This window comes from Vigna unguiculata, chromosome 8, assembly GCF_004118075.2.
Source record: "Vigna unguiculata cultivar IT97K-499-35 chromosome 8, ASM411807v1, whole genome shotgun sequence".
In the NCBI taxonomy this organism is placed as follows: Eukaryota; Viridiplantae; Streptophyta; class Magnoliopsida; order Fabales; family Fabaceae; genus Vigna; species Vigna unguiculata.
The window spans coordinates 11,860,785-11,887,644 of NC_040286.1; the positions used below are offsets into that span (position 1 = coordinate 11,860,785).

General features: G+C 38.9%; 1 protein-coding gene across 1 annotated transcript; it reads right to left on the reverse strand.

The window, feature by feature from the left end:
• Window positions 1–2,285: 2,285 nt before the first annotated feature.
• Window positions 2,286–26,860, reverse strand: LOC114193744 (LEAF RUST 10 DISEASE-RESISTANCE LOCUS RECEPTOR-LIKE PROTEIN KINASE-like 2.1). The gene is made up of 4 exons (XM_028083660.1): window positions 26,041–26,860; window positions 25,658–25,690; window positions 4,967–4,990; window positions 2,286–3,551 (listed from the first exon to the last, which is right to left on the reverse strand). Exons 1-4 carry the CDS (start codon window positions 26,828–26,830, stop codon window positions 2,308–2,310), a joined length of 2,091 nt encoding a protein of 696 aa, XP_027939461.1. The 5' UTR covers window positions 26,831–26,860; the 3' UTR covers window positions 2,286–2,307.

The following is a 26,860-nucleotide window of genomic DNA, read 5'->3' on the forward strand; positions in this document are numbered from 1 at the left end:
CTCCATGTATGCTGCCTATGGAGCTTCCATTCCATCAAATAGTCTAACACAACTTCACTTCTAACTATAGACTTATTAATCTGCTAAAGTGTTTTGTTATCATCAAAATCTTATTGGTTATTGGGGCTCGTCTACTTCTACTCAAGGCATATACATCTCGAATGTGGACTTTAATTAATGGTGGTTTGATAGTAGCCTGATACCTTGTGAAATAATAAACCTAACAAACAACAAACTTCACTAGTGTATGGGATAATGAAACTTGTCCTGCCTCACCCTGTTGCCATCTTTGTGAATAATACATTTAAGGGGTTTAAATTCCTAAAAAAACAAAACATTAAAATCATAAATTTTTGTGTGTGTTGAAACATTGAGATTATTACTTAAAAAAATTTGGTGAGGAATAACACATCTTCATTATAAAGATACTAATATTAATCCACCATACGAGTTTTGGGAGTGGATTTTCCTTCTATTATGGAAGTTGGTAACATTGCAGACATGGTTGTACTTAATGGAAAAATTTAGCTAAAAAAATTACTCGCCAAAATATAAGTTAATGTAGTCATTTGGGATGAAATAGAGTAGAAAAACTCATTTTATTAACTTTCATCAAAACCTTAAAATACATTTTTAGAATCAAATTAAAGCAATGTTGTGTTTGGATGAGATAATTTAGAAATATACTTCATTTATTTGAAGAATTTACAACTTTTTACTCTAATTAGAAAGAAATTAAATTGAAGAAATTTTGGAAGGTATTTCAAATGAAAAAAATATAAGAATTTCAAATACTCCTTTTCATTACACTCAGAAAGGTTGAGTTGAGTCTACTCAGGCTGAAGGCTAAGTCGAGTTCTCTTGAGCTGAAGGTTCAATTGAGTCAGCTTAGACTAAAGGCTCAATCGAGTTAGCCTAGGGTGAAAATCGAATTGATTTGACCTAGACCGAAGTTTGAGATGAAATGGCTTGAGCCGAAGGTCAAGATCGATTAGTTGAGGCAGAGGTCGAGACAGATCGATAGGGGCAAAGGTTAACACGAGTCGGTGCAGGAAAGAGGTTAAGCCGATTCAGCACAGGCTGAAGGTCGAGCAGATTCAAAATGGGCCAAATGTCAAGTTGATTCGACTGAGGGATGAAGGACAATCTAAGTTGGTCATGGCTAAAGGTCAAGTCGATTTGACATAAGCCAAAGGTTAGGCTAAGTCTGCTCAGACTAAAGGTCGAGATGAGTCGGCTCGAGGTCAAACCAACGCATAGGTCATGGCAACATGTTTGATTAGAAAGTTGAGAAGAGTTGACATAGGTCGAAGGTAAAGCCAATTTTTCATAGGTCGAAGGTAAAGTCATTGCATAGGCCAGAGGTTGATTTGATTTATCCCAATATAAATGACGAGCCAAATTGGTCGTGGCCAAAGGTTGAGATGAGTCAACTATGTTGAAGGTCAATATGGTTAGACTTGGGTTGAAGGTAAAGACAAGTTGATCGAGTCAAAGGTCGAGATGAGTCGGTCGGGCTGAGAGTTAGGACGAGTCAACCCGAACCAAGGGTCGATATGGTCAACCCTGACTAAAGATCAAGACGAGTAAGTCCAGATCGATGCTCAAGACGAGTCATCCTGGGTTAAAGAAGACTGGGTAGGAGGTAGAGGCAAGTTAAAAGGTCAAGACAAGTAGGCATGGGCCAAAAGTTGTGACGAGTCATCCTAGGTTAAAAGTCAAACTCACTGAACTTATGGTTAAGGGTGGAGGCAAGTTATCCAAATATTTTTGAAATATAAATTTTCCTTGAAAGAGAAATTAAATTACTTTATCCAAATAGGAAATTGAAGTCTAAGATATTTAAACTACCTCATCCAAACAAACTATTTAAGAAATTAAGATAATTCAATTGTAAGTAATTCAAATATCACGTATTTCAAATTCTTGAAATTGTTGAAACATCTCATTCAAACATAAGGTGAAGTTAATTAAAGTAAGTAACTATAATTTATTTGATGAATTCCTATATTGTTTTATTAGTTTTCCATCCAATCCTTCACTATTACCTAGCTTACATAACAATCTTAGTTATTATAGAATTTAATAGAGACACTTACCAAAAAAATGTACCTATTTAATTTCTTTATTTTAACTAAATTTAGTTTCGCACATGTTATTGTATTTGATCAAGTTAGGTTGAGGTAAACCATTATATTTTAATCTATGAAGTATTAAATATAGGAAATAATTCAAATAGTGTAAACATCAAAGATGAAAATGTTTAAGTCATTGAAGTTGGATAAAACATATAATTAATCTACATTATCAAATACTTTCATTTAGTGGAGCATTAGTAGCCATCTCCATGGAAAAACTTGAAGAACTAATGAAGTCGGAGCAGATTCTTTGACTATCTTTGAATGTTTCATGTGGATACAAAGAAGGTTTTGGAGGTATTTGTAGGTTTTCAATGTCTCCTTCAAGCATTTCGATTACTTTATTCATAGAAGGACGATTATTTGGTTTCAATTGTATACACCAAAGTGAAACTATGATCATCTTTTTAGTAATTTTGTTCTCATTCTCTATGACATCTTCCATTTCTATATCTTTACCTTTATCAAGTTGATCATAAACCCAAAAGGGAAAGTAAAGTTGACTTGAATGCTCTGCATGAGGGTTTAGGTTTTTTCTATTGCTTGCTATCTCCATTAGAAGCATTCCAAAGCTATAAACATCAGACTTATCTGATATTCTTCCAACATTTCTATAAAACAATTCTGGAGCCATGTACCCAATTGTCCCTCTTGCTGCTGTCATAGTCACAACACTTTTGTCTGTTGGATATAATTTTGCCAATCCGAAGTCAGAGATCTTTGGGGTGAATTTTTCATCAAGGAGGATGTTCTGAGGTTTAATGTCAAAATGCAAAATATGCATCTCACATCCATGATGTAGATAAGAAATTCCACGAGCTACTCCAATTGCTATATTATATATTGTGTCATAGGATAAATGTTGATTTCCTTCTCTGGAAAATATAAATTTTTCAAGAGATCCATTTGGCATGAACTCATAAATAAGAGCACGTTTTGAGCCCTCAACACAATATCCTATTAAATTCACTATATTTTGATGATGTATTCTTCCAATTGTTGCAACTTCATTGATAAAGTCTTGTCCATTACCTTTTGATTTTTGTAACACTTTTATGGCAACACAAGGTCCACTACGTAACTTTCCCTTAAATACAGAGCCATAGCCTCCTTCACCCAATTTTTCACTGAAACTTTTGGTCATCTTCTCAATTTGCTTATATGAGTATCGAATAGGCATCAAACTATTTTGCTCTAAATAATTTTCAATATTTTCATATGCGGAGGAATGTCTTCTTTTCCACTTGTATATCAATAGAACAATAAACAAGATCGTGCCAATAACATATCTAGCTATGGAGTATGGTATACCATATTGTCCCAACATAATTAATCCATATATATCCTCAGGTGGATATATAGTGAATTGAATTGGTACATATTCGTTTGGTCTGTGTATTGCTATAAGTAATCCTGTGAATTAATATAATTAATGTCATTAGGATGTAACAATAAAATAAGAAAAGAATATCGCAATACCTTCATTAAACTAAAAAATTACCACTTATCAACATTTTTATTTAATACTACCAAAAATATAAGTGTTGCCGCATTTTTAAAATTTTAAAAAATAAATAAAAAAGTATCGAAAGTAATAGTAAGAAGTATCTGAATATTAGTATAGATAGAACTACAATTATGATAAAGAAAAAAAAGTAAAAGAAACGAAAACGATGGTAGTTTAAAAAAATCCATATAGCTAGAAAGTCAGTTAACAAGATTATTAGGTAAAATTGAAATTATGACATATATAAAAAAAAGTTTATATATAAGTATAAATAATAATAATAATAATAATAAAATCATTCAATTTTTATATTTATTTAGGTTTATTATTGTTTTTATATTAACAAAAAAGTTTTTAAATCTGTTTCAAAAAAGAAAAAAAAAGTTGTTCACGTATAATCACTCAATAAAAAAAAAGAAAAAAAAAGAGCTACTCTCTTACCACGTATACACATATTGCTATTTTTAAAAGTATGCTATTTTAATAAGTTTCAGGAATAAAAAATCATAGATGTCATCATAATAAAAAATAATAATAATGTGAAACTATTATAGAACAATTTTTGACAACAATAGTTTGTATATAGATAATATTAGTTATATTTGGACAAATTTATTTATAAGTATTCTTAAAAAATAGAAATAGAAAGACAAAAATTGAAATCATATTATCTATAAATTAGAAATAAAGTTTTAGAAAGTTATATAAAAGAAGGTCTAAAATTTAGTTTATATATAAACTAGTTTTAACTATTAAGTAATTTTTTTTTTACATATTTCTTCAAATAATATATTGTAAAGAAACTTGTCCATCATACTTATTATAACAATTAGTAATAAAGGAACGAAACATGTTATCACTACAAAAAATCTTTTGTTGGTGACCAGTTTTAGAGATAAAAATATAATTAGTCACTATAATGTCCAATTTAGATACAAATTTATAAACTAAAATTTATTAATAACTAAAATAGTTTTTAAATTGGTCTCTGTCGTGAATGGGTCAATAACATTAGTTACCAGATTTTAGCTACTAAAAAAATTGGTTTCTAATTTGCTTTATTAATGACTAATTTAGATATAAATTCAAACACCATTTTTTTTTAGTTGATATTACTGATCAATTTAGAGATCATTTCACTAGTGACAACTTAGAAACTATTTTAGTTACCAATAATTTTTATTTTATAGATTAATATCTAAATTTGTCACTGACCGATTATTTTTTGTCACCAAAATTTTTTTCTTGTATTGTATAAAGACAATAAAGTATTCTTTTCATTTTTACTTAAAAATAATAATATAGAAATGGAGGAACTTACCTTGTATGATATTAACAATAGTCACTGAAAAAAAAAACTTTGAGTTAATAAACAGTATGACAATATCAAAAGGAAAATATTCTTTTATATCAAGGGTCAAAATAAACGGTAATAATCTAGGAAACGATTTGGTGTTTTACTCATTTTTTTTAATTATGTTATCCTACAGTAAAATCTTTGCTTAAATTTGTTACATGAGTAATACATGCACTTATACATATATTTAAGGAGGAACATATATGCATGATGTTGCTGGTCGAAAAAATATTAACTTTAATCACTTGTAGTAGAGCTGTTTTACTACATGACTGATGAATATGAATTTACCTAATATTTTACATATAATAAAAAAAAATTAAATATGTTTTCCCTCAAATCTAACTACCTTTTTTTATTCAATACATCAAAAAAAGTGATTTTGGTTTTCCAATTTACTGAAATTTTTTATCTGTCTAAATTTAGATTTTTAAAAACAAATTCGACATTTTAAACTAGCAAGAACTAAAGCATGATTTGGAGTTTTGAATTCCTAGTAAATAGAATAGTTAATTGGTTGATGAGTATTTTTAGGTTTCAAGGACGATTGGTTTGGAAATGATCTTGGGGTTTGGGGTTTCAAAATTTTGAGTGCGTTCAATTTTTTCTTTTTTCTTTTGCTTTACCTTTCTGACCCGCATTTTGCAGGCTGGGTTTAAACGGGTCGAACTGGCCCATATTGCTACTCTAATCATGTGTGTGCTGATAAAAAAAAATCTTCATATCAAACATTGAGAAGATGGTCAAGTAAAATTAAACTTATCTTCTAGAAATTATCTTATTTTTAAAACGGATTTTTTAATGTTTCTGAATTAGAAACTTCCTTGCTGCTCAACAAAGTTATGAAGTGGTTTTTGAGTACAATAAGGTTATTATTTCTAGACATGTGTTTCAGTTGGTAAATGATAAATTTGTGATGGTTTATTTCAGTTAAGTACCTTTATCTTGTAATAAAATATTTAGTAATTTTTCTTTGATCATTATAAACATAGGTTGTGATATATGACATGCTATTATTACAATTGTTGAGAAGTTTGGTTACCCCATTCAAATTATAAAATTTTGAGGTATAAAATTAATTAAAAGGGGAAGTGATGAATTTTATGTCTTTAGAAATGAGAATACATGTCTTCATAAATGAGTGTTTTTGTGTGGAACTCATGGTATTATTCATTAAGTAACATCTTCATATAGTGTTAATTTAATGGTGCAGCAAAAGAAAAAAAAAATGCTTTGATATGGTAATGTTATTCTATAAGTTCTAGCTTGCCTAAAATTATATAGGGTGAAAATTTATATTCTGTTTGTCATATCTTCAAATAGAATTCCTTACACAGGTTGTGATAAAATTCTTGAGAGTTACAGAAAAAAAAAGGACAACCACATTTAAAATATTTCAAAGTGTGGGAGGGTGTCTTGCAATTATTCTAAAGTGAGTGAAAATATATTCTAAAGTGAGTGAAAATATAGCTCTAATATTATTTTTCCATCTAGTGAGAATATTATTTTTGTTTCTTCTAATTATGGCATTCAATATGTCCAATTTATTGAAATTTTTGGATGATATATTAATGCAAATTGGATATTGATTTTGGTGACACAAAAATCAACTACTAGTTATGGTTATGTTTTAACCTTGGATGGAGGTGCACTATCACGAAAATATGTTAAAAACTGTTATTCTATCATGATATACCATGCAAGCATAAATTATTTCTATTTTCAATGCATTGTGACAATCAAATTGCTATATTTAAAGTTTCTAGTAAAAATTTCAATAAAAAAGGCATATGAGAATGGGAGACAAATTTATTATAAACTTAATTACTCATGGTATTAACTGTCTTGACTTTGTTAGGTCAGAAAGAAATATTGCAAATATGCTTATCAAAGGGTTGATATATCAACAAGTATTTGAGTCATCGAGGGGAATGAGATTGAGACTAAAGTCCATAAATTAGTTGCAAAATGGACATTCATGTTCACATGAATGTTGATCCCATGGATTGGAGTTCAATGGTAATAACAAAGTTGTTTTTAACTAAAGTATATCAATTTGTTTCAATAAATGTTGTCTCATCTCATTTCTATGACGAGGTGTACTATAAATAATGGCAATAATTAGGTTGAGGTATGTACATTATTATGCTTGTAAATTGTTTTTTAAATACATCTTAATAAACCCAATGACAATTTATAGCATAAACCCAATCACAAATCACCATTTGAGGGTTTACTTAGTGAGTGTGATAGTATGGCCCCCATTGTGAGACCTGACAAATCTTTCAGTGACACTCATGAAACAATATACATGCACAAGGTCGTAACATCCAACCACTGATTAGAACTTAAAATGAACATCAATATTGTATGTGTTATTTACAAAAACCTGATCATAGGGGATATAGCCCAAAAAAATTAAGTCTCTATAGGGTGGAAGTTTATAAGCACTAGATGTAAGGCTCACACCTAGAAGAATCATTATGTTGAACTGCAATATTTTGTTTTAAAAGATGATATTTTTTTTATTTTTTTTAAATTATGTGGAAAATTGTTGGAAATATTTAATATAATTTACAAAATATATAATTAAAATATTATCCTACGATTACTTATATTTTTATGGACTTTTAATTTTATGTGTAAATGTTATTTATGGCTAACGATTATAATGTTATTAAGAATTAATATTTTATTTAATCAGACTCGTGTTACATCATGTGTAACATTTCTCATTCCTTTGTGTTTATGCTCTAGTTTGGTTTAGATTGTATATTCTATTTTTTCAAGATCTTCTTTGTTTTGTTTTTTTAGTTTTATTGTTCTTTGTTATTTTGTTGTGTAATTAAATGTGGTTAATGAAAATAAGGACTCTCTGTATCTCATTAGCATATTTGATATTGTAAAATAATATAAAAAATTTCTTACTACCCAGTCAAATGCAATTATCCTTAAAAGATTTGCTTTCATCTAATTCATTAGGTGTGTCTCCTTCCTTATGGATCATGGTTTTGATGCCTCACATCACATGCTATGTGATCTTAAGTCTTTTTTGTCCTCAAATTCCGTCCTACCTATTTCTTTTATTATCATTGATGTCTCCTCAATGCTTTTAGTAGGTATTGGATGTGTCTCCATATCTACTTTATCTCTTTCAAGTGTTTAGTATATTTCTTATCTCACTTTAAATATTGTCTTTATTGATCAATTATCCACCTTGATTACTCAACAATAATAATTAAGGTACAATTCGAAACAGGCTTCATATCTCAATATGCGTATTTACCCCAATTTTCTTGTTAACTATTAATTACTTAAAGATAATTTAATCTTTGTATTATTATCATATTTATATATTTATTGCGTTTTACATCTTTAAGCTTTCTATTAAGACTGATATTACAAGTTTTATTTCCCTTCTTTTTCATGTGTCATTATTTTTTGGTTAATTAGTATTATGGTATCAGAGTTTATAGATCATTTAGGATTATTAGTAGGCTTTCCTGAATCTATAGGCGATGTAAGACTTTCCAACGCCTCTTTTCCACATTGAGAGTTATTGTAATGCACTGCAAATGGGGTTTGGAATCTTATTTGCAATCCAACCTAGATTATGCCTTTTTTACGTCATCTCGGTTATCATGACTTATGTTCTATTGAGTGTAACCCTTTCTTATTCCTTTATGTCTTTTCCTCTAGTTTGGTTTAGGTCGTATACTCTATTTATTTTTTCATGATCTTTTTTGTTTTGCTATTTTTAGTTTCATTGTTCTTTGCTATTGTGTTGTGTAATTAAATATGGTCAGTGAATATGAGGACTCTCTACATCCCTTTAGCATATTGCAAAATAATTTCTAAATTTTCTTACTACTCAGTCAAATGACATTATCCTTAGAAGGTTCGTCTTCTTTTATTTCATTAGGTATGTCTCCTTCTTTATAGATCTTGATTTTGGTGCCTCACATCACATGTCATATGATCCTAAGTCTTTTATGTCCTCAAATTTCTTTCTACCTATTTCTTTTATGACCATTGATGTCTCCTCAATGCCATTTGTTGGTGTGGATGTGTCTCGACATATACTTTACCTTTTTCAAATGCTTACTATATTATTGATCTCACTTTAAATATTGTCTTCGTTGATCAATTATGTGACTTTGGTTACTCAATCTTGTTTTCACTAATTGTTATGTGTAGGATATTCGGGAGCCTAGTTGGGACAAGTCACATATATGGGGACTTTATATGTTAGATGGAATGAAGAATCCAACTCTTACAACCTCCACTATTGATTTATCGCATTTTCATTTGAATTTTGCATCATCTAGCTTCTATTTATAACATTCTTACCTTAGACATGTTTTTTTTTATTCTGGTTAAATTACTTAGTCTCCCCTAGACTTTTAGGCAAGTTACAAACCAATGATATATTTTGATGTTGTGTTTATAAACTTGTCAAATTTGTGGTTTTACCTTTAACCGATAGTGTTTCTACCTCCCATACACTTTTTTGACTTGGTTCATTATTATGTATAGGATTCCTCACTGGTTCCTACCAAAGGTGGATCCTATATCTCTTTTATTTATTACAATACTTGTTATTATTGGGTTTCTTTTACGAAGCATTGTTATGAGTTATTTTGTATATCTTATATTTCATACTATTCTTAAAACTAAACATAATGTTGCTATTAATTTTTTTTATGTGATTTGGGTGGTAAGTACATTTGTAATAAATTTGTGAATTACTTATCACCAATGGTACTCTTCATAAGAGTTTTTGTACTCATACTCCCCAATAGAATGGAGTTGCTAAAAGAATACATCGATATAATCTTGAATATACTCATTCTCTTCTATTGTATGCTTAAATTCTCTGTGAAATATAGAGTGAAGTTGTTCTTATTGTTGTTCAAGTTAATAATCAAATTCCATCTTCTATTATCTCAGGTGTGTTTCACTTTCAAAAGTTATATGGATATTGGGAGACCTAGAAAATGTGTATGCCTTAGAATAGACGCCGTGAGCTTTGAGATCAAGACCTTAGACGAGTCTTAAGTTAGAAAGAAGGGTTAAAAATGAGAAAGATTCATTATACGACCCCTTGAACATGTTAGATGAGTCTCAATTAGACATGTCTAGTAGAAGGTGTAAGACTCAGGAAAATTAAATAATTAAATAAATAATTATTTAATAAATAGGGGTAGTAGAAGCCTTTATGACATTTAATGTTAATTGTTGTGATGTGGAAAAGTACTAGCTCAAGGGGTTGAGAGTACTTTGTTTGAGTGAAAGGACTTGGGTTCAAGTCCTATGTATGCCATGTATGTGTTATTTGATTTATTATTAATTTTAATAATATGCGTGATTATGTTGGGTGATAACATAATTATAGAATTAGAGGAATTAACACAAACATGACTTGGTTGAATTGGTTGTGCCTTGACCTTGGAATTGCAAGGGTGTGTGTGTTCAAATCCTAATCGGAGCGAAATTGATCTCTTTATTTTTTTGCTATTATAATAGTGGTTTGAATGTGAAAGGGTGGAAAAACCCTAGGGGCCTTGGGCAGCCAAGGGAGTTGGGAAAAACAACCTATAATGGTCCTTAAAATGCATTTATAGACACTTAAAATCAAATTTTCGCTTTTACCATTTACCATAATTAAATGACCATATAAAAGGGGAAATTTGGGTAATTAGAAGGGTTTGTGAAGTCTGAAACCTAGAGTGAAAGGGGAGCACGAGTTTGGGGTGACAAGGGGAGTTAGAGAGAATCAAGAAATCCGAGTTTTGAAGAGCAAGAAGGAGTTATTGGGGGTATTGCAAAGCTAAGGTTAGAAGACCCAATTGGAGCAAGGAATTCCAGGTTAGGGGAGCTCTTTTTCATATCTATATGTATTTTAGTGACAATCTTGTGCATTCTGTGTTGGGCATGAATAAATTGTATAATTGCCATGAGATTTTCGTAGTCAATATAATGTGGAATTGGGTTCTTTATGGTTTTGATGTTGTATGGGTAATCCTTTATGCGAATATATGCAAATAATGAGGTTTGCAATATTGTATGTGTGATTATGGTTAAAAATTCAATTATAGGATCAAGTTGGAGTCTGAATCAGGTTCCTAATGCTGGTGTTATGTGAGGAATTGTTTAAGTAATGTTGAATGTGATTTTGGGCATTGTTTTTCGTGGTTGGGTGTGCGTAAACAGGGAACCTATCTACTAATTTCGCTCAGGCGAGTTAGGCTCGCTCAGGCAAGAGTTGCAGAGTGGTGACCCTAATTCTGCTCGAGCCACTCACTCAGGCGGAGGCCCAGAGTTTTAAGCGACATGTTATCTCGCTTAGGCGAGTGTATCTCGCTTAAGCGAGAAATCGAGGGTTGTGAGACTTGGGTTTGGGGCATCTCGCTTAAGCGAGAACTCGTGATTGTTTTGTGTGATGTTTAACTCACCGCCTAGGCGAGAGTGATGCTTTAGGCGAAGGAATAGCTCGCCCAAGCGAGATAGGCTCGCCTAAGTGAGACTTCGCAAGTGAGTTGTTGTAGCACGCTCGCTCAAGCGGGAAGAATTGGCTTAAGTAAGACAGGCCTGATCGCTCAAGCGAAGTCTTCTAGCCCAGGCGAGTTTAGTGCAGTTTGTATGTGTGGTATGCATGGAAATGAACGTGGATCAGGAGATGTTATGCCATGAGCGGGTAGGTTCATGGATGGTGGATGACATGTGATGGTATGAGCGGGGAGGTTCATACCCAATTACTCTCATGTGAGGATACGAGCGAGGTAGGTTCATATGTTCCGTGCTCACATTTGAGAGATGCTGCGTACGGGGAGGTACATGGCTGGTGGATCACATGTGTTGGACTACGGGCGGGCAAGTCCATAGAGCAGGACTACGAATGGAGAGGTTCGTAGAGGCAGGACCACGAGCGGGCAAGTTCGTGTGAGCATCATGAATCCTGAGTTCATGGCTACTTATGTTGTGTGTTGTGAAGGTTGAAAGGCCTTGGGGTTAAATGTCCTGGCCAAGGTCTAATTATGATAATATAACATGCGATTTCTTATATTACTGAGCTCACCCTTTCTGTTTTTGCTTGGCGATGATCGTGTAATTCTTTACACGGGAGCAATTGATGATACAGGTGATGCTGCTAATGCATGAGACAGAGAGAGGGGATAGCTTGGGTTAGAGCTAGGAAAATTATTATGTCTTTCTTTTACCTTCTCAGAATATTTTATTGGAATTTGTAATAAGTTATTACATTAATATTGGTTTGAATTATGGCACTTCGGTAATTGGTTTGAATTTCCCACGTTTGGGAATTATGAAAATATGAGTTTACTAAATAAATTGGTTATTTATTTAAATTAATTAAGTAATTTCCAGTAGGGACGTTACAAAAGGTAGAGTGATCTATTAGAGATTGTGATTTATTAGACAACTGGTCTACTAGACATTGTGGTATATTAGACGATTGGTTTATTAGATGACTAGCCTTGTGAGAGCAATAAATGCTCAAGAACATTTGACGTTGCGTTAGACTCTACAAGGTTGTGTTAGCTAGATGAGGTTTTATACCTTGCATGTCTTAGACGTTGCAAGGTTATGTTGGTTGAGTTAGAGTGTTTAAGTTCTCTTTTATGCTGAGGATGAATGTAGTTGACCATAAAGAGACACGTGGAAGGGAGAGAACATATTTGGTAGAACATGAAACCTTCATTTTTGATACATTGTCACCCTTTTCTAAGGGACAAGGTCAGGCATGAACCTACATTATGGTATAATGTTGCTTTCTATTGGGACAAAGGTGTAGAGGATTGAAAGCTTTGTCTCATTCAGAGAACAGAGGTCGAACCACATTAAGTCAAATATAAGGTGTCATGTCACTACATTTTCTTCAGTCACTCTCTCATTTTGTTCTCCTTTCGTTCTAAAAATAATAGTTTGAAGTGAGAGTTCGAGGAAACCTTTCGAAAGTAGAGCATCCATCCTTAAGAGATCTAGTTTTCCTAAGAAGTTTTGTTCAAGTAAGGGAAGCTAACCTTGTTTGTTGTTCTTATTTTTGTGTTAATAATTTTGTAATGTGTTGTTGTTCATGTTAATATGTATTTTTACATCTATGGATGACTAGTAAAATGAATATTTATTTATACTGGTGATGCATGCATATTATGTCATATACGGCAAGAGGATTCAATGTGGTTTTGTTGAGTGAAACCTAGACTAAAAACAGGAAAAATCTATCAGAATCTTGCCAAAAGACATGAATGGTGTGTTAGTGACTCTCGTTATGCCACCTTGTGTGTATGCATAGGATGAGCTTTGACTAGGAGTCTGCTATAATGAAGTTATCCAAGCTCTACTAGTTACTAGACTAACATAGAGGAACATAAACAGGTGATAAGAGCTGATGGAGGTCTCTATGGGGTTGCCATGGTGTGAAATGGAACCATGGCTAGATCGCGAGGGATTGACCTTGTCATACATTGAGGAATTGATTCTTTATGTTGAACGTGGGTTGGTAGGGCAATTGGATTATGACCAAAATCTACCATGGGTACCTTTTTTATGGTTAATAGAGAAACTAGTCATATTCTTAAATCTACCCTTGGTATGATAAGTGTAAGACCTAGGAAAAATATTTATATTTAAAGAATGGTGGGTTGGACATTATTGGCACTATTTACATTAATATGTAGCAAATTATATAGAAGTGAAGTGTAGCATAATTGGTTAGAGCTTTCTGTGAAGATTGGGAGGTCATGTGTTTGATTGTTGTTGTATGCATTTGATATGTTTAATTTTTTTTATAATTGTTTTGGACGTGACATGTGTGTGTAAAAAATCTTGTAATGTTTGTTGTGTAGGTAAATGACAAGATAAATGTGATAACCTATTTGTTTTGTAGTGTTGTTTGGAATTTGGTGGTTATGAGTTCAAACCTTGATTAGTGGTGTTCGGGAAGGTAAATGACAAATTCGTTGTATCTGGTTGGCATGAGCTTGGCAAGAGTGTTCTTTCCTAAGGCTTTGGTGAGCGCATAAAGTTGTTGCTTGTAACTCTTATGGAAAGTAGGGGAGAGACCCTTTCCAAGACGTATTGATGCGTAGGAAAGGTAATCGATTGGTCACGTGAGAATGACATTTCCGGTGGTTATTGCTTTGTGGCAATATGATTGGTATATTTTTCATGTTGTGGTCTTGGAACATGTGAGGTGGTTATTGCTTTGTGGCAATAGGACTGGTTTATTTTTTATGTTATGGTCTTGGAACATGTGATGGATTTGTTTGGCTTGGATGTTATGGGTGATTATGTTTTATAAATATTGTTATATGATGTTTTATCTAGTTAGTTCACCCTTGCTTTGTTGTGTTTGTGTTTGTGCGATGATCGTATAATTTGTGTTATATGGAAACAAATGTTGATATAGATGTTGTTAGTGATGCATATGTGTGAGAAGTCGTGCTGGGAAAACTTAGGAGTTTTGGAAAGATTTTAGGTGTGAGAAGTCGTGCTGGGAAAACTTGGGAGTTTTGGAAAGATTTTAGATTTCTTTTAGTATGATTATTTTTTAATTCACTAAGTTAAAGACTTGTATGGAAACTCTTATGGTTGTTTTGAATATTTTGTAAGGTTTATATTTGAATGAATTTTCACATAGGTTTTTGAAATAAAAAATTAGAGAAGTTTCTATTTAATTAGGATGGTATCAAAGATGTGTTGTGGTATTATTTTGGATTTACAAATTATACATGGGCATCTTGAAAGGTGTTACAACAAGTACAAGCTTCTATGCTGATTTGATTTTATCCATACTCAACTTTCGAAAGTAGATCCATGATTCATGTATTTGAAAATGATGTTATGTATCTGTATACATTAATTTAGGTGTATGTTTTATGACATGACATGATTTATTTATGATTAACTTACCATATCTTTTGTTGCTTTTGTCCTGCTATAAAAACGAGAGCAGATACTAATACAAAAGTTGGTGCACTAGAGGGAATGGACTAGACGCTTGGGGAAACAACATAGTCATAGCTTCTTTATATCTATTTAAGTTTAATATGATGTATGTTTAATCCTAGTGAAGTTTATATTCCTAATAGGTATGTAAGCCCAAGTCTGATTCACATTAAGTTATGGGATTTGTAAACTCTTATGTATTCGAGATATTTTATTATTGTTGTAGAATTTGAAGTGAATGAATTACTTTTCTTGAATCTTGATATTCGTGTCATCTTTATAGATGTTATATGGATTGGACGTTGTGTTAAAATTAGTGGAAGGAAATAATTAGTGTTATATTAATTAAAGATAATTTAGTTTTATACTATTATCATCATTTTGTATATCTATAATTTTATTATGTCTTTATCTCTAGACTTCCTATCTAGAGATTCTATTACGCTTTTCTCAATTATGACTGTACCGTACCTAACCAAACTTAATCAAGTAAACAGTACACATGCCAAAACCATATACCACCTAGTACCCGGACGCCACCAACACAAGCCATCTAGACAAGTGGTCGGTCTCGGCCGACTACTTGTCTTGAAAGTTAACCAACACCAATGCCCCAATACGCCTCTAAGACCTGTGTTAGGACCATGCCCACTCATGGCCCAATTTGGGGCCCAAGCTGGGGCCCAAGTCAAGGCCCAGCCCATGAAATGGTCAAACGTCATTAATGCTCTATAAATACACGTGGACCCCATCATTTAAAGGTACGCTTTCATTAATTGTTGATTTGACTCTTGAGAACTTTGACTTACTTGAGCTTCGGAGAACCTTCTGCAGGTAACCCCTCCTGGGTTCAAGCCGACATGTATCGAATGGGAAGAGGCCAACTGAGGAGATAGCGGACTACATGGTAAGGTGACACTCGTGCCTAACTTATCTTATTTGTTCTCTGCAGGAACAATTGGCGCCCACCGTGGGGCACGAACAAGCATCCTTAGTACCCGCTTTTCTCTGAAGATGGTTTCTACCCGCAGCAAAGCTGGAGCTAGCAAGCAAGTTGACGTTGGTCCCTCTGGACCTCCTGGCGTCACCCCTGACCTGGCCGCCATCCTAGACGGCCAAATGAAGATGCAACAAGAAATCGCAGACCTGAAGAAGCGCAACGCTGAAGAGATGGAAGCGCTCAAACAAGAAAACTCCCGCCTCAGGAGGAAAATCGAGGCAGATGCCGGCCTGAAGGGAAAAGCCAAAGAGACCTCTGAAGCCGTGAAGTCTCCGGCTTTCCAACCCACAGAGGAAGAGAGCGAATACAACCCCACCCCCCACACCTTCACCTCCACCCAACAAACCCCTCTCACTACCACACATCCCCAACACCTCCCACCCGGTCATCCAGGGCTTACAGCACCCTCAACAACCCACATTCCCCACAACCTACCCACTACTCTCCACACCGCATACCCCACCCTACAACCCCCCATATCTCCCCACAGCCCACATCCCTCCTCACAACATCACCTCCACCTTCCCTGCCATGATCAACCACCCACCCCCACCCCACATTCCCACCCCTCACCAGCCCAGACGCCGCCACCCGTTCACGGACTTTATCGCTAACACCCCTCTCCCAACCCAGTGGGAACCATTCAACCTCGATCGCTACACTGGCGAAACTGATCCCGATGAACACCTGAAAGTTTACATCACACATGTCGCCTTGTACACGTCCCAGGACGCAGTCTTCTGTAAAGCTTTCCCCACAACACTCAAAGGCCCCGCCCTAGAGTGGTTCACCACCCTCCCACCCTACTCCATCGATAATTTCGACACCCTTTCCCACATGTTCTCCACACATTTCGCCGGCAGCCGCCCTCACCAAACCACCACCATGTCCCTACTGGGCATCAGACAGGAGCCCAATGAACCACTCAGAACATTCATAGACCGCTTTAGCAAAGCAGCCCTCCGCACACCACACCTTAACCAGGAAATGATACTCCAGTGCATGACCCTCACCCTGCAACCCGGACCCTTCGCTAACAACGTCTACCTTCACCCACCCACTTCCATGCACGAACTCAAGCTGCGTGCCGCTGACTACGTACGCATGGAAGAAATGCAAACCCTTCACACCAAAGTTTGCAACGACTATGCTGCCAATACCTCCAACTCCAATACCAACCCCGTACCCAATCCCACCCCACAGCCTCACCCGCGCCCCGATACCCGTCCACGTGAACCCCGCCAACCACGTTTCACCAGATACGCCCCACTCACAGTAGCCCGCTCCCGCATCCTTGACGAAGCCCTCCAGGCTGACCTTCTCCCCCCACCACGTAAAACAACCACCCCCTAATGCTGATATGACCAAGTATTGTCGATATCACCGCAATCACGGTCATACTACAGAAGAGTGCAAAGCGCTACAGGATAAGATAGAAGAACTGGTACGCGCCGGCCACTTTCGCCGCTTCATCCGCAGAGATGACCACACCTCCTCCCGAACCCACCATCCCCCACGCCACGACCACATACGACAACCAACCGCCGCCACCCACAATAACCAAACTGCCCAACCCAACGACCAACCCTCACAATCTGCCCACACCAACATCACTCCTGCCGATCCCCCACTGCGAGGTACTATTAACACCATCTCTGGTGGCTTCGCAAGTGGAGGTTCCACCTCATCAGCCAGAAAGAGGCACCTCCGCCATATACAATCTATCAACCACATCACACAAACCCATCACAGACGCCGTATGCCCCCTATCGTGTTCACAGATGATGATTTTCACGGTCTTGACCACCAACAAGACGACCCCATGGTCATCACAGTCGAAATCAAAAATTATGCCGTTAAAAAGGTACTAGTTGATCAAGGCAGCTCCGTTGACATCCTCTACTGGGCCACCTACCAAAAATTACAACTCCCTGACACCGCAATGATCCCCTACGACGAACCCATATACGGCTTTTCCGGCGAGCAAGTATCTACTCGCGGCTACATAGACCTCCATACCGTCTTTCGGGAGGGAACCCAAACAAAAACAATCCCAATCCGCTTCCTAATAGTCGACGCGCCCACATCCTATAACATACTCTTGGGCCGCCCCTCACTCAACACCCTCGGAGCAGTTGTCTCCACCCCGCATTTAGCCATGAAGTTCCCAGCACCATCCGGGGATATCTTAACCATCCATTGTGACCAACGTTTGGCACGCGAATGCTACATGGCAAGCTTAAGGCCCCAGCTCCCAATCCAACAGACAAATCACATCGCGCGACCGCCTAATTCCCGCATAGCATTATCCGGCGAAGACCTTGATCCCAGAATAGGCCGAGATGCCCGCCTCGAACCAGTCGAGGACACGACCCCCCTGGAACTCCCCAACGGCCATTCCATCAACTTGGGCACTGGTTTAAGTCTTGACGAGCGTGCCACAATTACACCCATCCTCACAAACAACACGGATCTCTTCGCTTGGTCAGCCGCCGACCTCCCAGGAGTAGACCCTAACGTCGCGTCCCACAAGCTCTCAGTATACAAGGAAGCCCGCTACGTATCCCAGAAAAAACGCAAACTTGGTGAAGAACGCAGGCAGGCAGCCAAGGTAGAGGCCGATAAGTTACTAAGCGTAGGATTCATAGATGAAGCGCATTACACCACCTGGCTCTCTAATGTGGTCTTGGTGAAGAAAGCCAACGGTAAATGGCGGATGTGCGTGGACTACACAGACCTAAACAAGGCATGCCCTCGCGACGCCTACCCCCTACCCAACATCGACCGCCTCGTAGACGGCGCGGCAGGAAATAAAGTACTCAGCTTCTTGGACGCATACTCAGGCTACAACCAAATACCCATGGCCACAGCAGACATGCATAAGACCGCCTTCATCACAGATGACGCCAACTACTTCTACAAAGTCATGCCTTTCGGCCTCAAGAACGCTGGGGCAACATACCAGCGGCTAATGGACAAAGTCTTCAGCCACCTCACAGGGCACTGCGTCGAAGTCTACGTTGATGACATGGTCGTTAAATCCCCAAGCCATCATCAACACGCCATAGATTTAGAGGCCGTATTCTCCGCATTACGCCAGTACAACCTCCGCTTGAACCCAGAAAAGTGCGTATTCGGCGTGGACAGGGGTAAATTCCTTGGTTTCATGTTGACACAACGCGGCATAGAGGTTAACCCCGAAAAATGCAAGGCCATTATCGAGATGCGTAGCCCCACCACCATCAAAGAAGTACAACGCCTAATTGGCCGCCTCACGGCCATATCCCGCTTCCTACCTAAGCTGGCAGAACAAACTCAACCCATAATTCAGCTCCTAAAGAAATCCGCCCGGTTCACGTGGACTGAGGACTGTGAACAAATTTTCCTCAAGCTCAAAGCATCTCTAACCTCACCCCCTATCCTTCGCAAACCTGACACCAGCCAACCCCTGCTGGTGTACATCACGGCCACCAATCACACCGTCAGCGCTGCCCTCGTCCAAGAAGCAGAAGGCACCCAGCACCCTGTTTACTTTCTAAGCAGGACACTCCAAGACCCTGAAACCAGGTACCAGATGGTAGAAAAACTAGCCCTGTCCTTGGTCCACGCTGCACGCCGCTTACGTCCATATTTCCAAAACCACACCATAACCGTCAAAACCGACTACCCAATCCAGAAAATATTGCAAAAACCGGACTTAGCAAGACGCATGTCGTCATGGGCCGTGGAGCTCTCCGAATTTAACATTCGCTATGAACCACATGGCCCCATCAAAGCCCAATGCCTCTTGGATTTCATCAACGACCTACAACAGATACCTATCGAGGACCAATGGACGCTTCACGTAGATGGCTCCTCGAACCCAAGGGGTGCAGGTGCCGGCATTGTACTAGAAGGCCCCAACGACATCCTCATTGAAAAATCTCTTCATTTTGCCTTCAAAACATCAAATAATCAAGCTGAGTACGAAGCTATCCTGGCCGGTCTCTCTTTAGCCCGTGAAGTAGGCGTCAAAAAGCTAACGTGTAAAACCGACTCCAGACTCACAGTGGGACATTTAAATGACGAGTTCCAAATCAAGGACCCCATCCTCCAACAATATTATCACTTGGTCCGCGCAATCATCCAATCCGCCTTCGAACTAGTCCGCATCGAACACATCCCCAGAGCAGATAATGTCAGAGCCGACATCCTTTCCAAGTTAGGCAGCACTAAACTCAAAAACCGCAACCGGTCCTTGCTACAGCAAACATTATCCGCACCCTCCGTCACACACACCTGCCAAACGATAACTCACACCCCATCAGACAATATCACCCCTACCGATAATCCAGATTGGACCACCCCCTACATTCAGTACCTCAAAACTGGCAACCCCCCGGCCGACGCGGACAAATCCTGGCTAGCCAAAGCCGCCAGGTACACTATGGTAGGCGACGACCTCTACAAACGCGGATACGGCCAGCCCTTGCTTAAATGTGTCACACCAGAACAAGCTCAGTACATTATTAAGGAACTACACGAAGGAATTTGCGGATATCACTCAGGCGCGCGCACCATGGCCACAAGGATCCTCAGAGCCGGGTACTTCTGGCCCACAATAGAGGCCGACTGCCACGACTACGTCAAAAAGTGCAAGCCATGTCAGAAGCATGGTAACCTCATACATCAAAAACAGGAACAGCTACATCACATATTATCCCCCTGGCCATTCGCTAAGTGGGGAATGGACATCCTAGGCCCGTTTACACCCGGCAAGGGACAGGTTAAGTTCCTAATCGTGGCCGTCGACTACTTCACCAAGTGGATTGAAGCCAAACCATTAACTACTATCACGGCCCAGCAAGTCCAGCAGTTTGTGTGAAAGGACATCATATGCAGATATGGTATACCACATACCATCATAACGGATAACGGCCGACAATTCATTGACAAAGAGTTAGCAAAATTCTACACCGGTTTGGGCATCAAACATATCACCAGTTCAGTAGAGCACCCACAAACCAATGGGCAGGCAGAAGCGGCGAACAAAGTTATCCTCGTGGAACTACGTAAAAGGTTGGATACCGCGAAAGGCCGGTGGCCAGAAGAGTTAATTGAAGTACTTTGGGCATACAGATGCACCCCGCAATCGTCAACCAACGAATCCCCCTTCAGCTTGGTCTACGGCGCAGACGCCATGATACCGGTAGAAATTGGCGAACCATCTCTGCGCCGAGAACTATACAACCCGGCTATCAACCACCAAAACATGGCTTTGCATCTCGACCTCCTTCCCGAACTCAGAGAAAAAGCCCAAATACGCAACCTCGCTGCCAAACAACGAGCCGCCAGGAAATACAACGCAAACCTGCAACCGCGTTCGTTTGTCATAGGAGACTTAGTATGGAGAATGGCCAGCAGTGCTAGAAAGAAGGATGGCAAGTTCTCCGCCAATTGGGACGGCCCATACCGCATACGAGAAGACACAGGTGGTGGGGCTTATCGCCTAGAGCAACTATCTGGGGAAGAAATTCCCAACACATGGAATGTCTCCCACCTCAAGTTTTATTTCAGTTGAACATGTATCAAACAAATCCATGCTTGTAACCACGGGTGTACTCTTTTTCCTCACTTGGTCTTTTTTCCCTAAGGAGGGTTTTGGCCAAGGAGGTTTTAACGAGGCACCCACATTCGAATAAATAAATAAGTGGTTCCCTACTTTACGACTCTTCTCTGCTTGTGTTTAGATCGTTTAAGTTCCCCATCCTTACCACAAGTAAGCGGCCTGGGTCGAACACCCTCTACTTGTGTTTAAATCGTTTAAGTTCCCCACCCTTACCACAAGTAAGCGGCCTGGGTCGAACACCCTCTACTTGTGTTTAAATCGTTTAAGTTCCCCACCCTTACCACAAGTAAGCGGCCTGGGTCGAACACCCTCTACTTGTGTTTAAATCGTTTAAGTTCCCCACCCTTACCACAAGTAAGCGGCCTGGGTCGAACACCCTCTACTTGTGTTTAAATCGTTTAAGTTCCCCACCCTTACCACAAGTAAGCGGCCTGGGTCGAACACCCTCTACTTGTGTTTAAATCGTTTAAGTTCCCCACCCTTACCACAAGTAAGCGGCCTGGGTCAAACACCCTCTACTTGTGTTTAAATCGTTTAAGTTCCCCACCCTTACCACAAGTAAGCGGCCTGGGTCGAACACCCTCTACTTGTGTTTAAATCGTTTAAGTTCCCCACCCTTACCACAAGTAAGCGGCCTGGGTCGAACACCCTCTACTTGTGTTTAAATCGTTTAAGTTCCCCACCCTTACCACAAGTAAGCGGCCTGGGTCGAACACCCTCTACTTGTGTTTAGATCGTTTAAGTTCCCCACCCTTACCACAAGTAAGCGGCCTGGGTCGAAAACCCTCTACTTGTGTTTAAATTAACAAACGCCAACAACAACCCTCCAGTTAACCACATATACAACACAACATATCTCATATTCCTACCACATGCTATCATCAACAACCACACAACATATACGTATCCACAAAATGCATCATATTAAAAACAAATCAAAATATTGTACGACTTATTACAAACTTAGGATTCATTGAGAAATAAAATAATATGAACACTGCATCCTAAGCTTTTTGGGTGTCATCGCCCTCCACGGTCACATCCGCTTTCTTCTCTGCTTCAAGCGCCTCACCCCCAACCCCCTCCTCACCCTCTTCATCATCTCCCACCAGCTTCCCACCAACCACATCTTTGTCTACATCAAACCTTGCATCCAATGCATCCACATCCTTATAAAAGAAAGCCGCCTGCCGCAACCCTTTTTCAAAGCCGTTTATATGCTCTTGAATTACGCTGTTCTTCAGGTCGTCCAACTCACCGACAGCCCCGTCATATTTCTCCTTCAGATCCTCATAATCCTCCTCCATCTCCCCTATCCGCTTGTTCAACTTCTCCTCAGAGTCTAAACAACGAACCTTCCATGATACCAACCTTTTTCTCTCAGCTTCCCATCCTTCTTTCTCCTTCTCCAATGCCGCCTTCTCTTCCGCCAACTTGTCCACCTTACCCTGAAGCTCCCCCACCTCCTTCACTTCCCTTCTATAAAGAGACCCCACACGTCTACCCAACACCAATGCCTTACTCCCAAATTCAACCATGGTCCTCACCATATGATCAACTTCCATATTGTCAATGGAGTTCACAATAGTATCGGGCAAGTTTATCGAGATATCCTTCCTCACGGATATCTCGGGCAACTCAATCAGCCCAGCCTCCGGCATCTTCTCCCCACTAGCCGACCCAGCCCCACTGCCCGACCCAAGAATAGCCGCCCTTACCTTCTTCACGTCCTTACCCCTCCCCGGTCGAGCAGGAAGTTCAGCTTTCCTCTTCATGCCGCCTTGTACATGAACCTCAACCACAGATTCTTGCAGATTGGGGACACCAGCCTTCCCCGCGTCCTTGGCCTTGGCGGCCATCTCTTTCCTCAGTGCCTAAAAGAGCGCCAAGTTCTTCTTACCGGATTGCGCCATATGCCCTGCAATAACATATCATAAACTCGGATCAAAACAACTTAGCATCGTTAACGCAGCGTAAGTAATAAACAGATACCTTCAATATCTATAATCGGATGCACCGAATTATAAACCCTAACTAAGCCCTTAGTGGGCAATTTATCCACAAATCTTAATAACATCCCGACCACCTCCTTGTCTCCGGCCGACAACTCCTCCACTCCCATATCCTTATACCGTGAAGGGTTATTGGTCCAACTAAAAGGAAATTTTGTACTCCCATCCGCATTCAAAAAGTATTGCTCGCCTCCCTCCTTCACCACAACCTTGAAGTATCCGTCCTTGAAGTGCTTGAAAGATTGGGAAAACGCATCCAACCTACTAATGCTAGGACGACTGATCAATGACAGCCAGGTAGTCGGCCTTCGGGGTCTAGTATCATAAAAGTATAAGAACGCATAAGGTGAAGGCTCCAAATACAGCGATTCGCACAGGATGCGGAAAGCCTGTAAGTAAGCCCAACTATTGGGGTGTAGTTGAGTAGGCGCCACATTCAAAGCCCGCAGCACGCCCATGGTAAAGTCGTCGAAAGGAAGACGTATATGCAGTTGAGAAAAATGGCACATGTACATGTAAAAGAACTTCTCGGTAGCCCCCTCTTGACCATGACATACCCGGTCTATAGCGCTCACTCTTTCCAGTGAAACAATATCTTCACTGACCCCCCTAGATATGATGGGTGTACAGTTTAACCATGAATTCAGCAGACGAGACCACCTGAACAGAGATGACTGGTCACGAACATCTGATGCAACCCACGCATAACCGCCTTTAACCGGCCAGTTGCTTTCCTCCAGTTCCTCGGGAGGATCTTCTCGGACCTCCCTCACTACCTCCATAGGCACCTCGCTGGTGCCAACCCCAGCACTCACACTCTCTCCACGATGCCGGTTATCTCTACTCCTATCCGACTCAGTACTCTGACTACTACTAGACGTAGATAACGATGAGCTATCGCTACTAGACATACCTGTTTGATTTTTTACGGAAAGATGTCGGCGGAAATTGGGAACTAGTCGGACAAGATGATGCGCACAAGATCTCTGATTTCAAAACTCGCAAATGAACCAAGTAAACCATCAACTGCATTCAAGCCCGTATTTATAGTCCACGATTTCAAACGACACGAACTCTTCCCGCCAAAATGAAACCCCAGACCAAGCGACACCATCATTATGAAATATATGACACATAAAAAACGGCGGCGCCAAAAGTAAAACGATGTGACCACCTGACGCCCTTTCACCTACCTTCTGACACTTCCAAGCCTTAACACTGTTCACCACACTTAAAGGCTGGGGGACTGGTGTATCACACCTAGCCGGTTTTGCTAGTTCACCAACACATGTCATCCTTGACCGACAACCCATATCGGACAAGGCTGGGGGACTGGTGTACCGTACCTAACCAAACTTAATCAAGTAAACAGTACACATGCCAAAACCATATACCACCTAGTACCCGGACGCCACCAACACAAGCCATCTAGACAAGTGGTCGGTCTCGGCCGACTACTTGTCTTGAAAGTTAACCAACACCAATGCCCCAATACGCCTCTAAGACCTGTGTTAGGACCACGCCCACTCATGGCCCAAGTTGGGGCCCAAGTCAAGGCCCAGCCCATGAAATGGTCAAACGTCATTAATGCTCTATAAATACACGTGGACCCCATCATTTAAAGGTACGCTTTCATTAATTGCTGATTTGACTCTTGAGAACTTTGACTTACTTGAGCTTCGGAGAACCTTCTGCAGGTAACCCCTCCTGGGTTCAAGCCGACATGTATCGAATGGGAAGAGGCCAACTGAGGAGATAGCGGACTACATGGTAAGGTGACACTCGTGCCTAACTTATCTTATTTGTTCTCTGGAGGAACAATGACTATTACAAATCTCCACAAATAATATTTTATAACTACAATACAAATTTAAAATTTTGTTTAAAAATCATTAAGTATTTTACAGAGAGAGAAATAGCGTTTTCGAAATGGTGGGGAAACAATTTTAATGTAGAAGACCAACGTATATATTTAAACAAGAAAAAATATATATTAGGTAATATGATAGTTGTTGGTATTACGTACCAATTCAGATAGAGGTAATCCAAATAGAGAGAATTCTTACTCTGTAAAAAATACAGCAGTCCCGAAGGTTTAACTGTTCATCAAAGAAAGAAAGAGAGTATCAGTATCAGATAATCACAACTCAACAAGCAAGACAAAATAATTTTACACTGGTAATGTTCATAGCTGTCTAAATGTTTTAATTCATGCATAAAGCAGGTAAAAATATAAAAAAAAACGAATAAATTAATTATTGTTTTAAAAAAACATTTAATTAATAGAATGACGCTTTATCGATAATAATGTGGAATGGAAATCTATATGACTATAATTATACACTTTTGAAACTTAGTGTTTGAAAACCTCAAGTTTTTAGAGCAGGTTTTAATGGATAAAAACTTATATTTTTTAATACAGACTGAATTGAAAATATTTAATAACTACCTTCACCGGGGAAGCATTCAACCGTCTGGCTGCTGTCAATGAAATAGCATAAGCCAGTGCGTGCACAACGACCCTCACAGACGAGAGAAATCCACGAAAGCTGAAATCCATAGAGTAGCGCTGTGTGGATCATGGCGTAGGAATAATTATTTGTGTCGAAACCCCACCACGATGTGGGAGCAACCAGCTTTACATCACAACCAACTTCTAAGTCCTCTGCTAATAGGTCACCAGCCATAGCGTATGTGTAACCTTTGGAGTCCCAATTCAGGCATCCACCAGTATCCACGTACTTTCGCTTCCCACTCACTCCATGGCTACAACTCAAAAACACTATATACTCGTTAACAAACTTCGCATAACTTGTTTGGTAGGGATTCAAGACGTTGGCGTAAGAATCAGTGAAATTGGATTGAGACAAGAAATAGCGAGGAAGAGAGGAGCAGTTCGGTTGTTGAAGTCCAGGATCCACAACTCGAATTGTGAAATTATTGTAGTTGATGGCCTTCACATGAAACGTTCCCGAGAGCAAAGATAACAGCGTTGTATTGTTTTCACAAGATAGCTCGTACTCGCGGAGACCGCACCCTTCTGGATCTCCTTTCAATCGGAATGGATAAGATATGTTTCTGATTTTGCCGCAGGAAGAGGCGAGGCAACCATCTCCTCCGTCAATTTGGTGGACGTGGAGTAGAAGCACCAACACTATCAATGCTCTCTCCATCCACATGCTCACGCCTAATCTCTTTTCTGTTTCAACAATTCTATTGTCAGCAGAACCCAAGCTCATATTTAAAGCCCAATTCCACAGGGTTTCCGA

What these genes read in the sequence shown, in the direction of transcription:
- LOC114193744 (XM_028083660.1), bottom strand. Translation starts at nt 26,830, where the DNA reads ATGAGCTTGGGTTCTGCTGACAATAGAATTGTTGAAACAGAAAAGAGA. An exon ending in TGAATGCTTCCCCGGTGAAG is followed by an intron (nt 25,691 to 26,040) that starts GTAGTTATTAAA and finishes TTTGATGAACAG; the next exon opens with TTAAACCTTCGGGACTGCTG. An exon ending in TATTGTTAATATCATACAAG is followed by an intron (nt 3,552 to 4,966) that starts GTAAGTTCCTCC and finishes ATTAATTCACAG; the next exon opens with GATTACTTATAGCAATACAC.